Genomic DNA, 15,907 nt, shown 5'->3' with positions numbered 1-15,907 from the left:
ATCAGTAATTAACTCACATATCTCATTCCCTGCAAGAAGCCAGCTCTCCATGATAAATGTGACCATAGAATTGCTTAACATATTAAACCCTGAACTGGATCTGCTGAGAGACTTCCACTGCTTTTGGTCAAAGTTTAAAGATGTTTTCAAAGCTTATGATCCAGGCTATTTATACTATGTGCTAAAAGTCCTCCAATGTGTGCAGCAGAGCACCATTGAATTATGAAACGGAATTAATTGATTACAAAGTCACTTTTCAGTTCCATTGTAAAAATGTACCGCAAAGTCAGACTATAACTACTACCTTATTTGAATTTAAGGTATAATGTCCTCTGCATGCAAACTTCCACCCAGTGAGAGTGCGGGACAACAAGCCCAGAAACACTTCAGAGACAAATGAATTAGAAGGTCTATGGAGTCTAAGGAACTGATTTACACTTAAAACTTACTTTGGCACAGCTATGCTGCCAATCCCGCCCCCAGCAACCCCCAGAGTAGACACAGCTGACAGAAGAGTGTTTTTATTGGCATAGCTAATGTCATTTGGAGAAGTGGTGGTGTTACACTGGCAGAACAACTCCTGTTGGCATATGCTGCATCTACATTAGGGGGCTCTGTTGAGGTAGGCTCAGTAGTGTAGATATAGCCTAAGATGAGGTTTGTGAGGATGGGAAGAGTGATGGTTGAAGCAACTCTTAGGCCTGACTTAGACGCTTAGGGCTTGTCTACATGGTGGGGTGATGCACTCTTTGGGTATGTGATTTTTAAACTATGCAGATGTGTTATGCATTAATTGGTCCATGTATCCTGCTGGTGCACTTTAGCATAGTGCTATTTGAAACAGTACTATATTAAAGCATACTAGGGATCCGTTAGTGTGCACCAGCAGGGTCTACACAGACCAATTAATGTGCAACTCATTCGTACAGTTTAGAAATCACACCCCAGAAGAATGCATTACCTTACTGTGTAGACAAGCCCTAGATTGAGATCAACAGTGTCTTAACAGAAGCTCCTGCTTTCTTCAAGTGAATATGTGGGAGAGGGAGATCACATTTTCTACAGACGTTTTTCTTGGAGCTAGTTTTCTGTCATGAATAGCTGCGGGAAGAGTAGAGCATGGGCAGGGAGCTGCTGTAGGGTTTCAAAGCTCTGCAGGGCTGCCTGCTCCACCTGTAAGACTCCCCTGATCTCACAAGTATTATGGCCCTTACTGCCACAGGCTGCCCCCTACAACAGCCTCACAGTCTCACCTTCTGCTCTCCTCTCTTACAGTCTCCGCAGGAGAGGACCTGCCATGCAGCAGTTTTAAACCCCACTGGAGTGAGGCACTTTGCTCAATGGAACTTCCAAATGCTGCAGGGCATCCACAGCCTCCTGCAAGCTCTTCGGGTCACTAAACGTAGTGTGGGCTTCTTTCTGCTACTGTACACCCCTTCTGCTACAGCTCCCCCCTTGGGGAGTCCTATGCAGTTCAAGAGGTGCTGCATGCCTCCTCTCCTCTTGCACTGTGAGTAAAGCTCATGGCAGTATCCTTACCCCTTCCCCATCAAATTTTTTAAATACGGTCCCTGGGCAGGGGTTGCTCTGGTCCTTACTTTATCCTTTTTAAAGGCAGAAGTTTGGAGGGAGGTACAGGAAATCTACAGAACTTCCCTTGTGGGGAAAACAGGAAAAAATAGGCAAGAAAAAGAGGGCAGGAAGGTAAAATGGTTGTCAGTACAGCAAAAGAGCAGAAGAACCAATGCTTTGGGAACCTGTGCAGCTGCATAATCGAATGATAGGTAGGGACCTACCTATGACAATCCTTGAAGGAAAGAGCCCTCAAAGATTCTGAGAAGCTTTCTGTATCTTGTCTATGTACCTTCATGTTCTGGCTGCAACTTGCTTCCAGAGAGATTCTTGATCTCAGTAACATGCCACATCATGCCAGCTACTGTATATTGTATCCCTCAGCCAGCCAGTTCTGTTCCACTTACACAAGTGCAACATGGGTATAGCTTTGATAGGAATTACAGCTCTCTGAATGAAGGCAGAATTAGGCTCCAAATGTGGGATGCGGGGAAAAGGAACGAACAACCACTTCTGACTGCTGCCTCCACGCAACCTTTCCTTTGCAGGAAGAAGAGTTCTCATTTTTACTAATGAGATTCTGTCAATGTTCCTTCACCACTCTGAACTCTAGGGTACAGATGTAGGGACTTGCATGAAAGACCCCCTAAGCTTATTCTTACCAGCTTAGGATAAAAACTTCCTCAAGGTACAAACTTTGCCTCGTCCTTGAACCCTATGCTGCCACCACCAAGCGTGTTAAACAAAGAACAGGGAAAGAGCCCACTTGGAGACGTCTTCCCCCCAAACTATCTCCCCATGCTCTACGCCCCCTTTCCTGGGGAAGGCTTGATAAAAATCCTCACCAATTTGCATAGGTGAACACAGACCCAAACCCTTGGATCTTAAGAACAATGAAAAAAGGAATCAGGATCTTAAAAGAAGAATTTTAATTAAAGAAAAAGTAAAAGAATCACCTCTGTAAAATCAGGATGGTAAATACCTTACAGGGTAATCAGATTCAAAACATAGAGAATCCCTCTAGGCAAAACCTTAAGTTACAAAAAGACACAAAAATAGAAATATACATTCCATTCAGCACAGCTTATTTACCAGCCATTTAAACAAAAAGAAATCTAACACATTTCTAGCTAGATTACTTACTAATTTAACAGAAGTTCTGAAGAGCGTTCCTGACCTGGTCCCAGCAAAAGCATCACACAGACAGACAGACCCTTTGTTCCCCCCCACCTCCAGCTTTGAAAGTATCTTGTCTCCTCATTGGTCATTTTGGTCAGGTGCCAGCGAGGTTATCTTAGCTTCTTAACCCTTTACACCCTTTTTACAGGTGAAAGGGTTTTGCCTCTGGCCAGGAGGGATTTTATAGCACTGTGGACAGAAAGGTGGTTACCCTTCCCTTTATATTTATGACAGATTCAATAATGTAAAATAAATTTGTGAGAGAGTAGAAGCACTTCACCCATTTGACAAGTGGGGAATCAGCCTGACAACGGTGGTCAAACAAGTGCAGAGCTATGGAATCTGCTTACAAAGGTTCACCCCAGTTTCTACAATGGTAGCACATGGTTCTTCCATAATTTGATTACTGCCTAGCGCAGTTTAGTGAATGATGAGTACCCCAACTCCATAATAAATATAAATCAAGAAAAAACCACGGGAAGTCGCATGGGAAACTTGATCGTGCCTGGAGTTTCTTGCTAATTTTTTAAGATGGGATAAAGTTGCCATTGAAATGCAGGCAGCAGCCTTGTGTTTGTAAACCAAAGCTCCTAAAGGAGGAAAACAAGATAGAAATGGATATTCTAACAATAGAAATCAGAACATACAATATGTTCCATAGTGGCATCCAGTGCAATAAAGAACAAAGAGAGGATTACACTGGCTGTAAGCAGATGGTGTACACTTGCCTCTTTTATCAGATTCATAAATCTGGGTCCAAAACGCCATGGCTTGTGTCTGTGGCACTGCAGGGAGCTGACAGTCATTTGGGAGGAACGCTGGGAGGCCACTGCTACCATGTAAACAGCATCATACATCAGAGCTGCTTCAGTCTGCATGAAAAACAGAAGGGGGTTCATTAATTTGCATCTTTCTTCCCCCTCCCCTTTTGTCATCTCAGAACGAACATCCTATTCTACTCATGAGAGATTAGGCTACTTCTTTTCTGCGACTCTCATGTGAGTCCAAAGTTAAAACAAGAGACAGGCCTTGTTTCTTATGCCTTGTGTTAATTTGTGCTACCAGGTATTGCTGAGCAAAATATTTAACAATCAGATGGAAGAGAAAGGAAGAGTGGTCTAGTGGTTAAGGCACAGGAATGAAGAGATTCGCATTTTATTCCTGTCTCTGCTGTAGATTTCCTGTGTGATACCGGGGAAGTCATTTGGGGTGGAATTTTCACAAGTGCATCAGGCAAGATTTTGAAAAGACTAAGTGATTTAGGAGCCTCAGTCTCATTTTCAGAAGTGCCTTGAAGTCTGATTTTTAAAGGTATTTGGGTGCCTAAAGATGCAGAGACTTGCCTTGTGAGATTTTCAAAAGTGCAGTCAATCCCACTAGTTACTTCTCTATTTTCAGGTGCCTAAATACCTTTAAAATCTGTACTTTAGGCACTTAGACTTTTAGGCTCCTAAGTCTCATTAAAAGTCTATAGGATTTAGGAGCTTAAGTGTTTAGTCACTTTTGAAAATGGGACTTTGGCATTTTTGAAAACTTTACCTGAAGTGTTACTGCAAGTCAATGGGACTTGTGTCACTGAGGAGTTTTTGACAATCCCACTCTTACTCTCGGCCTCAGTGATCCCTTTATATAAAAGGGGGATAATTTTTACTCACCTCACGGGGATGTTGTCAGAATTAATTCATTAATATGCTACATTATTTATTATAAATATACTGACTAATTCAGAAGTAAATTTGGGCCTAAGAAAAAGCTAATGACTTTGCAGATGAGAAACTGGACTCATTTATATGAACTACATAGCTAAACCATTTTTTATTCTTTTTCCCTGGTATTCCTTTGGGAAATTAACAGATCTGATTCTTTGTTTCATTTACCTAAGTAAATTATAATGGCATCAGTCTTTTCAGCACTGAAGGCTTTTGCTGGCAATCAAATGTGATCTGAATGTACTTGCTAATCTTAATATACTGCAGACGAGGAATCACTCCTAACACCCCTGGTCAGGCTCTGCACAAAACAAAGCTCCCACAATCAAAAATGTTATAAATGGCGAGATGCACTTCAGGAGACAATAGCAGCTGTACTGTGGGCCAAGTGTCTTTAAAAGTTCCAAACAGATCCTGTTGACTAAGATCCTAATCCAAAACCCCATGAAGTCAAGGGAAAGACTCTCGTTAACTTCAATAGACTTTGGATCAGGCTTGAAATTAGGCTGACTAGGGCAAATTCATCTAGGGTTTGACTCTATTTCACTGGAGTTACACTCAGGATGAATTGGGCCTAGAGAGTTTGAGGATTTCTGGTGGAAATGCTTCACAGCAGATCTCAGTTTTCATCACTATAGTGGTCAGACCGTACCATTACTTCAAAATAAGATGCATATATCGTTTGTCAATGGCAGCATTGTCTGTGTTGGCACTGTTGGGTATGGAGCTGGAAATGGTTGATCAAAGTTCACTGCTTTTATAATTGTTAATATTCATCCATCTTGCTGTGTGACATTGAGCCAGTCACTTTACCTCTCTGACTCTACTTCCCCTTGATCCTTTGTTCATTTCTCTATTTAATGCTCAATCATGTGGCTGCACTGAGGAATGAGAGGGCACCTTGCTTCACTACACGGGCCACCCATTCTGTAGGTAGCTGTGCAGGGGGAACAGAAACCTCTGTGGGATCACGACATCTCCCGCATTGTGCACGTGGTCAGGAGAGAGTGGAGAATGGCTCTGCGCTGGCCGGCCTAGCTGCCCAAGTGCACTGGGAGACGTATGCTGTGCCAGATATAGAGCTGCTACTTATCTACTGGAGCAACCAAGTGGCAGATTGTGACATAATCCCAATAATCACCCCAGGTACATTCCTGGAAATGCAATTTGAGTGGGGAAAGGCCGTACTGCTGTGAGGGTTGGTAAAATATGGCAATGGATTGTTGGTAAGAATCTGGTCCAGTGTTACAGCAATGCAAATCATCACCCTCTGATGGTAGTTGATGGCCTATGTGAAATAAGTTGGTTTGTTCTTCTTCAATTTTTAATTTTTTCAATGAAAAGGCCAAACATTGTGTTGGCATGGAGACTGCAACTGCTTTCTCACCACTAGTAGCCAGCACTGTTACACTATCCTGCCAGGGTAGTGCAAGCTTCAACTGCTGCTCGGGCTAAACCTGTTCTCTGGCTTGACAAATTAACTTAGTAGGCCTGTCAGCTGCCTGCCATTCACTTAAAAATACAACCACATGGAAAAGTCATAAAAACCAAATCGGGGTGTGCATTGCTTGGGTGTTATAGACATGGCTATGACCTCATGGACACTAATCAAAAAGTGACAGTTTTATGCAGGTTTCACAGTTCAAAAATGATTGTGATCATCACAAAATCATTTTACCAGCTGCTAGTCGATGTGGACTAGAATGAGCTGATATTTTGTAGAAAACATTACATTAAAAAAAAAAAGTCTACTCTGCATTCACAACAACAAACAGGAGTATATACAGACATTTCTGGTTGGCTAGGCTGAGATCTATGCATTTCCCAGAAGATCTCAAAGCATCTGTGTCGTTAAAGCCATTCCAGACCTTCTTGAGTAGCCTGAAGAGCAGAACACATCAGAAATTCTGTGTAGTGAACTGTCTTGAGTGTTTCCATGTAACGTTTGCCCTTAGTATGGGTTTTTCTACAAAAAAATGATAGCGTCCTACCTCTTCTACAATGGTTAGGTGAAATAGGGTAAATCAGGGGCAGAGATTCAGCCTTTGAATTTCTCATTATTTTGATTTTAATATTTTATTTAGATGATTGCACAGAAATCCAGGTATCTCATTGTGAGAATCTTTCCATTTTCCCCACACCATGCAAATGCCATTTTGTGAACTAGAAGGAACAAATCTTGCATTAATATTAGAAAGTTTAATCATTCTCCTGATAATGTGTAACTTGTCAACTCCTCACTGTCTAATGAATTACAGCAGTAATTGGCAATCCCTTGAGGCTGAGGATGATCTCTTTCACAGGTTATATGTTCCATGAGTCCTTGGAGGTGACTGAGGAATCCCATCCTTGGGCCACAGGCTTGTGGGCACACATTGCAGGTGGTGCTGGAAGACAGGGTTGGGCCTTCATTGCTGCGTGATAGTTGTCTTTCCTTTCTTACAGCAGTATTGTAGGTCTCTACCAAACTAAATAAATGAACTTGCTATGAATGTTTAAAGTAAGCACAGCTGATTAGTAACCTTGTCTGTTTATATTGTCTCAAGACATCTGAGCAAATTTGTACATATGGAAAAGGAAGGTTCTGCCTAATAAAAGAGGAGATCTAAACTCTGTCTTATACCCCAGTCCTGCAATCAGATCTGTGTGGGTGAATGGCTCTGCCTGCACGTATCCTATTGCAGGACTGGGGCCTTACATTGTAAATTCCTAGGGGCAGAGACACTATCTACTCCATCTTGTATATTGCTGTAAGGACGCTATCAAAGAATTTTTTCAAATTTTTGCTGAAGATAGTTGATCTGGGAACTTCTGTGTAATGATTAGTGTGTTTCAAAATGACACCAGGAAACATTTTATAATAAAGTCTGGTTCCATACTGCGTCCCACATCATTCAATTCATGTTAAGAATGTTATCAGATGCTGGAAAACAATGCCAAAATCCAGAACCGTGTTCATCAGACTTAATCAATTCAATTGTTTCTATTTTTTCTTTTGATCCTTTGAAGGGGCACACTCCCCCCGCCCCCATTTCCAACAAGATGATACCTTTCACTTATCTCTAAATTACATCTTCAAAGCCAGAGTGCTGCTGTAGATGATCGGAATGGAGAAAGAAGGCACTTTTCCAATTTAAAAATGCTATTACCTGCCTACACATACAGTATCTTTCCTTGTAGATTACTAATACTATAGCACTCTGGAAGTTTTTATCACTTCTTATATTCATCAAATTCTGAACTTTCCTAGAGAAATGAGACTGCTGCAGTGCATTTGACAAGAGAGAGATAAATGATAAGTGCAAAGCACCTTGTCAGAGTGCTTTGTAACTCATCTATTCACGTGAGTGTCACTGGTTGTCACATGGCTAACTTCAGCATTGGTTAAAGGAACAAATTCACTACCATGGTCAAGAAAAGCAATAAATAAATAAATAATTTAAAAATGCGTCTTTACCTCTGTGGATTCTCTTCCAACATTTGGAAAATGGAGTAGGTGGAAAAGCAAATGGGAAACTTCTACATCTGCTTAAACTTGGTTAAACTTTCGACAGTGCACACTGAATTCTATCCTATATTCCTACTCATGTGACTATTCCCATTAACTATTTATGTAAGTAAGAGCGGCAGTAGTTGGCCCATAATTCTTGGGGAGATGTTGGACACTCAATTACACTTCAATTTTGTTTCTTAAGTGTCTTCCTTTGCTGTCCCTTGCTTTCTTCCCCTCTACTGATCCAGATAAATATGGGGAATTAAGAAAAAAAATCTGTGTTTATCCTTGGATTGGAAGAGAATTGGAAAGGCATCCATAGCCATCTGCTACAAGTCCATGCTGTGGATATTCACTTACTGTCATCATGCCATCCAGGAGGCCAGTTTCTGGTTTGGGCGGTGCCTGCAGTCGTTCCATCGACCACTTTTCAATAACTGATGTAACCTGTGGATTGTCAATGTTGAGCAGACGAAACCCCGTCATGTTTACTCCACTGTATCTGTAGGGTTCCAGATCTAACGCAAATAGATCCTAAATCATCATTCAAAAAACAAAAAACAAAACACACTTCCAAGATGCTGTATTATTTTTAGAGCAAACTAATTGTCTTGAAGTCTATACAGTTTTTTGTCATTTTCAATCAAACGCTCGTATATTTTTTTCCATTGTATCTCTTCCCTCCGCACTCCTGCAAACAATAGTGACAACATTTGTGAATAGACTTTTTTTTACAAATTTCATACCTGGTTTGTTGGAACATGAAGATCAGTTCCCCACAACAGCACTATTCTACAAGAAAGCTGCACTTCAATATCTGGTTTTGATTTATCAGTCCTCTCATAATGCTACAGCTATCACAAACCAACATGAAGAATTGGTTGTCCAAAATTAAGTATACTTCTCAATCCTGGGAATGAAGATTCCCGATGTGGAGAGTAATACAATTTTATGACTTGCGAACCCCATTTTTCCCCTGCCTTGCCAGCTACAGGTAACTTGCTGTCAATGTCTAATGTATGTGTCAGGCCAGTGCAGAGTAACTCCATGTGCATTAGACACTTGAAGTTTTCAGGGCAGGGAAAGAATGAGTATTGTAAGTGACATAATTCCATGATACTTTTCAAAACTAATGTTCTGCAATGAAAATGTGAGATGTGCTTGCTAGAGCTGGTTTGCATTTCAGAACAAAATCTTGCCGGTATCAGCAGACCAGTGAAGCAACAAATGATCAGGTCATGGCTGTGTACTGTTATCACCCTTAAAGTGTCAACATTTACAACATCACAGCAATTCCTTGCTCTGAGTGTAGGGGATATACAGCACTGCCTCAGATATTGTAGCATGCCAACTGTCTGGTAAGTGTTGACTTTTTAAAGTTGCATTTACTGATCTTTGACGAAGGAGGGAAGCCCACATCCAGTCTTAAAATGTGGTGTGTATTTTTGGGGAGATTAGAGTGAGTTGCGTGGGAAGTTTTTCAAGATCCTGTTTGAAGTTCTAAACCTTCAGGCAAGATGTGTATTTGGCATCCCGATGGAGTGACTTCAAGAGTCAGGATGGATTTCATTTCAACATAAATGTTTACGTGATACAAAGAAATAACTAAGTTTATCATAGGAAGTGGCATGCACCCGACACTGTAGGCTGTGTGCCACTAATCTGCATTCTCTCCTTTGCCTGCGGTTTAAAATGAAAATGGATCTCAATCTTAGATTTCAAAGAATAAATGTGTGATATATTTACTGAACATTCAAATATTCATATAATAAAAGAAATATGATGGCTCTTCTTCTGTAAGCCTGAAACATTCTTGCAGTTTCATGTTTTTGTTTCCTTATTAAATAATACTTTTTTAGCCATAGGTTTTATTTGTCAAACACTTGGTGTCACAGAGCACACACCAGCCTAATCCACCACAGCTGCTGACCTGCTGCTGAAGGACCTTGACTATCTTCTAGTTGCAGCACAGCTGACAAACTCGGAGCAGAGGGAGTGGAAACAGAATAATGTTATAGGCCCTGATTCAGCAAAGTATGTTGGCATGTGCTTGACCCCCCATTAAGTTGGACCTAAACACATGCTTAAAGTCAGGCAGGTGCTCAAGTTCTTTCCTGAGTAAGGACTGATTTAAGCATGAGCTTAAAGGCTTTGCTGAATTGTGGCTTTAACATGGACTGTGCAGAATAAGAGATGGGGCTTCATCTAGAACATAAAAAGAAAAGGAGTACTTGTGGCACCTTAGAGACTAACAAATTTATTAGAGCATAAGCTTTTGTCAGCTACAGCTCACTTCACGAAAGCTTATGCTCTAATAAATTTCTTAGTCTCTAAGGTGCCACGAGTACTCCTTTTCTTTTTATGGATACAGACTAACATGGCTGCTACTCTGAAATCTAGAACATAGCAACTCAGCCCCAAATGGGGAAGTTTGGATTTGCTCCAAACTTGAATTTCTGGTCTCAGGCCCATATCAGTAATGGGCTAACTCAACACCCTATCCTAACACTCCCCTCCTCTGCCAAATCTGAACTTAATTATTTGGACTCATCTCTTCACACAGCACTTCGTCAAATGTGATTTTGTTAATGGACATTTCATTTTAATTATTTTTATGGAGCACAGTAAGAATTAGTGGGGGAAAGTGTAGGCCAGTGCTGCCAATTTTGACAGATTCTTCAGGACATCTCCACCACAAAATACTGGCTCTTGCAGTAATAATAATACTTAGTAATTTTCTCATGTTTTTCATCTGTAGTAGCAACACTCAAAACTTAGAGGGAGATGCAAGATTTCAGCTGTCTTCACTGAAATAGGAGAAACAATGTTATCAGCAAAACTCTCAGTATTTCTTACCAGTGTTGTAAAAAAGTAGTGATAATATTCGGTCATCATTCCCATGGAAAGAATCTGTTGAAAAAGAAAGTCAAAGGTGAAACTGATGTTCTAAATAAGAAACAGCCTGAGCTGACCTTGTAGTAGGGGCTTTTAGTGATTAAGGTTATTTCACTGTCTTTTGAAGAGCACAGGATGAACTTGGAACTATAGAATGCAGTTTACATTGACTACAATGAAAACTGCACTTTTCTTAAGAAGCAACATATGTGATTTTTGATTAAAACTAAAGATTTTCATTACCTCTCCTCAAGAAAGAGAACAAAGATTGAAAAAGTTTAGGGAAAGGAAAATAGGCTTGATATTTGGAATGTGGGGGTGGTGTTTAAAGAAGTGTGCTGCTGTTTAGTCTGGAATGGAGATGCCTCGGAGGGAATGTGATTGAGGCATACTAAATGAAGGGGAGAAAATACTGATTTGACATTCCTTAGAATGGGAGAAAAATACACTCAGTGAATGTGTATGGCAGTAAACTTGACAGACACAAGAAGAAATGATTCTTTAAATAACACACAGTCAACTTGCATTCAATTCTGCAGGAGGTCACCAAAGCAAATAGTGCAAAAAAAAAAAATGGATCTGGAGTAACTCTCCAAGCGCTAATACAGTCTGAAGCTATGCAAACGGCGACAGTGTTTCAGTGGTAATTAAGCTTTGTTTAAACACAAGCTGATTATCTTTGTGAGTTGAGGAAGGAATTCTTTTTCTGCCCATGTGATTAAATTGGTCAACTGGTTAGGGTACATTAGAGGGTGAACACCTTTGTTAGATGGAAATAAGGGAAAACAACATGAAGAATAAGGGACAACTCTTTATTTTAAGAGACTCGTTAGGGAAACACCATTTCTCTTAACATATCACAAGTTTTTTCTCTCAAGTGTACATTTCTACTGCCCCCAGCTGTACAATGCAATCATCATAAACTTCAATTTAATGTTTAAAATGGTACTTATTAGTTTTAGACATTTCAATACATCTTTGGTTTTTTTTTAATCAATTGACAAAACTCTTAACATGTACAAGTGAAATTAATTTTAATTTGAAGCTCTGCCTTAACAGAATCAATATTTAGGAGGTTTCTACAATCTCTCCAAATCCGTTTGCAAAAGGAAAATATTCTTTCCACTGCTGCATTTGAGGTACAAATGCATATAATAAATTCTTCCTAGTATTTCCTTACCTGTGTTTCAAGTGCAAAAACACAGGTCTGGGTTGGAGAACCTTCTGAACATTTAATATCATGTTTTAACAGGCTAAGTCTCAAACAAGAAGCCACATCCATGATTTTTATTTCAGGTGTGAAAATCAGTGCAGTCTTAGGACAATATAAAAGGAAAACTTTCTTTCCTTCTTTCACTTTGTGGTTAAGCTTTTGTTAAAAAGACTAGGTTTCTTCAAGCTGAATTCTACACCGAAAGCAAGGTTTAACGAACAGTGATATTGTTTAGTGTTGCTCTGCAAAGGTTTGATTCAACCTTTCCTTACTCATGTGGCAAATCAATGAAATAAAAGAGCCAAAGGGCATCCCATAAAATATCGGAGGGGTTCTCACCCTAGTGCATTACAGGAATGGGGGTAGGGCTATCCTTCCTTTGAGGTTTCAGGAATTGGCTGCTACTGCAGCTATGATACCAAACTAGTGCCTCTCCTAACCTGGAGAATTGGATCATATATAATTAAAACGTTACACTGGCACATGTGTAATGGGATGTTCCAAACTCTCAGTTCTATTACTTTTGCATTTATGTCCACATCCACCCACACAGTACAGTAAAGTGGCTCAAAAGTGCATTTTCTTCTCTAGGATTGTGTTGGGAGAACTAATTGTGACATGAGAGCTAGTTTCTTATCTACATCAACGTGGTAGCACAGGCTCAGAATAAACATTATTCAGACCTGCTCTCAGCAAGGCTAACATAAGTGGTATAAATATCATCTTTAGAATATTTATAATAAATGTTTGTATAGCTGTTTGGCATACCAGGGCTAATAACATTCTTTAACATGCCCAAATTCTCTTGTGTGGACAAGGCCTCTGTATACCAATTGTCTGCTTGTGCAATTCCTTGGTACAAATAGAAAAGAATCTGTACTCCTAAAATTGCTGGTAAATAATAAAAAGAGGTCAGCATGCATCCAAGATGGCTGATCCACTTCCAACTGCTAAAAATGAGCCAGAAGTTAAGTATTTCATTTAATCACTTCATTGAATTTATATTTCAGGAGAATTTTTTTTTATTTCTTATGCTAATTTATTACTTGTGAAAGGAGACAGATTGACAGTCCTGGAGACTGATGTTCTTTATATACCATATTTGTGTATGAGAGCAAAAAAATGCAAACTTTGCCATGACATCCTCCCAATGTGACCCAGTCTGACTCAGTTCTGGGCCTGAGGTAGTTTCCTCTCTATGCCCATTCAGTCCCTAGTGCTGTATTCCTTTATAAATCCTCTAACTCATTTGGTCCCCCACAAAAAGTCCACAATCTGTTTATTTTATTAAGTCAATATAAAAGCAAGAACATATACATTTTCAAAATTTACATATTTACATTAAAATTAATTATTATGTATGGCTTCAATTTAGCCTTGAGAGAGAAAAGCAAACCTGAGGCTTTGATGAACGCAGCATTCCCATTCCAGTGTCTAAAAGCAGAAGCGTGAGATGCAATCTGCATAAGACACTGAGGTCCATAAGATACTAAGACATTTAGGCCCAGATCCACGAAAGGACTTAGGCACTTGAATGAGAAGTTAGTTCAAAATGTAGGTGCCATTGAGATCCTCAAAACCCTGGCTTGGTTGCCACCTAACTCCGTAAACACCTAAAATCCTTTGGTGCCTAAATTTCCCCCTAGGCACCTAAGTTTCTGCCACTGGGCGTGTGCACAATGCCTCACTCTAGGTGCCCAGATGCCTGAGCCCCAGCAGGATCCTCGAACTGGGTGAGATAGATGCTGCCCTGTGTATCTGAACTGTGGGGCCCAATTTGGTGGGCATGCTCTGAGCACTCCTCCTGGATCAGGGCGCACACCAGGCCGGTGATAGTGCAACCGCCTCCTTTACAACTTTTAGCCCAGTGGTTGGAGCACTCATATGGGAGACCTTGGTTCAGTTCCCCTCTCTGTCTGGTGGGGAGAAAGGATCTGAACAGGATTTCCACCTTTCAGAGTGCTCTTGGGATGTTTTGAAGTGGGGCTCCCTCACTCTCTTATTGGAGCTGTTCCGCTTTGTATAAATAGTCATTGGAGCAGGGGGAATGGACCCTGGGCCTCCCATCTGAGTGCCCAATCACCAGGCTACGGAATCACTCTCTCTCCGTGGCACAATTGCTATTTAAGCATTTATACAAAGTGCAACAGCTTGAATCTGAAAGATTGACAGGTACCCACATCTGAATATCCCATTGCTCAGTGGAGAGAGCGCTCTCCTGAGAGGTGAGAGACACCCGTTCACATTCTTTCTTCCCATCAGACAGAAGGGGGAAATAAATCCATGTCTCCCAGATCCGGGGTGAGTGCTCTAACTATTGGGCTAAAACTTATAAGATGAGAGATGTTGCTGCCTCTGGCATTTCTTGCAAAAAATAACTTAGATGCCTAGCTCCAGGAGAGGGCTCATGGCTGGATCTGAAGCAGAAGTAGACACCTCCCTCCAGCCTGCACTTATGCAGCAAACTCCCTGAGAGGGGTGTGGCTTAGAAGAGACCTCTGATTGGCATCTGCTATTGGGTAGCTTAAGTGGGGAGCCATCTAGCATACTAGCTTTTGTGGATGCCATTCTTTGGCACATAATTCTCTCCATACAATGTATAGGGAGCCTGGACTCAAGCTTTGTGGATTCCAGTGATTTTTCTATGCACCCAAAAGTTAGGTAGTGTGATGTTGAGCATTACAACACGTAAATATCTTTGTGAATCCAGATGTTAGAGGCAGAATGGAGAGAATAACCTAGCGAACAGTGAACCAGGAGATGATATGAGTAGGAAAATGCTACACTACACAAACCCTTAAAGTACAGTTCCATTCTGAAAAGTGGATCATCAGATCTTCCCCCTTTGTGTGTTCAGAATGATATTTGTGGACTAGCGTTACAAAAATAAGTTTTTATTGCTTTTTAGTCCTTTTAGCCTTGCAGAATCAAAACAACAAAGATGAGTGAGGTAGAATCTGTTCCTTGTCTGTTGATGCACAAGTTCTAGTCAGTTACACATGTGCAAACCCATTGACAGCAATAGTTTTCCACAGATGTCACTAATGGCTTAATTTGGCTTAAAGATATTTATCCCTGGTGATTATACACAAGAAGAAAAGAAACAGATTTGACTTTCAAGATCCCAAGTTGACACTGGAGCTAGAACAAGCATCATTTTACTTGTAAATTGATTCACATTTGAGTCATTAAGATAGAAGGAACATGGAACTCTAGAATGCCCTGTTAATGATATCACTTTTCATAGTAGAAATACACTTCATAGAAATATTAAATCCCATGTAATTTAATATGAACACCATTGGCAGTATATACAAATACCTACTAACTATAATGATTTCAAAAGTCAGTCTACAAAACTGCCTTGGATGACAAAGAGTAAATAAGTATTGAGATGGAAAGAGTGAGATCCAGTAGGAATTTTTATCTGCCAAAGTCTGCACCCCAGTCAAATAAGTCCACTGAAGTGAATGGAAAGACTCCCATTGAATTCAACAGGCTTAGAATCAGGTCTATAACAAAGGATATTAGGTGGACTACCCACAAACAAAGAATTGCAGTCAAGAAATGAAAAAAATAAAGCTTAATCAATTTAATACTTTTTGAATTAAAAAAAAAATGGCATTGCTTTTCAAAGTGAGAGAGTAAATATACATAAATAGCTGAAGTGAGAATTACAGAATGTCAGTTTGCAGTGTAACATGCTATACTTTCGTAATAATGAATGCGATTTTACCCTTGTTCTATTCAGATTTGGGCCCTATTGCTGCAATGAGCTCTACGCGGTCCGACCCCTCTGCTCATATGGTACTCACTAGGATCTAAATCTTAAGCAGTAATAATCAT

General features: G+C 40.3%; 1 protein-coding gene across 8 annotated transcripts in view; it reads right to left on the bottom strand.

The window, feature by feature from the left end:
• GRIK1 (glutamate ionotropic receptor kainate type subunit 1) overlaps nucleotides 1-15,907 on the bottom strand; it is a 230,603-nt gene that overhangs the window by 73,697 nt on the left and 140,999 nt on the right. For all 8 annotated transcript variants that reach the window (XM_073362600.2, XM_073362592.2, XM_073362544.2 and 5 more), the window contains 3 exons: nucleotides 10,810-10,863; nucleotides 8,314-8,487; nucleotides 3,480-3,623 (listed from right to left, as the gene is read on the bottom strand). In XM_073362600.2, the coding sequence (XP_073218701.2) occupies nucleotides 3,480-3,623; nucleotides 8,314-8,487; nucleotides 10,810-10,863 (372 nt within the window). The remainder of the gene's footprint in view (nucleotides 1-3,479; nucleotides 3,624-8,313; nucleotides 8,488-10,809; nucleotides 10,864-15,907) is intronic.

Source organism: Lepidochelys kempii, chromosome 1 (assembly GCF_965140285.1).
Source record: "Lepidochelys kempii isolate rLepKem1 chromosome 1, rLepKem1.hap1, whole genome shotgun sequence".
In the NCBI taxonomy this organism is placed as follows: domain Eukaryota; kingdom Metazoa; phylum Chordata; order Testudines; family Cheloniidae; genus Lepidochelys; species Lepidochelys kempii.
This window is presented reverse-complemented; position numbering and strand designations above follow the sequence as displayed.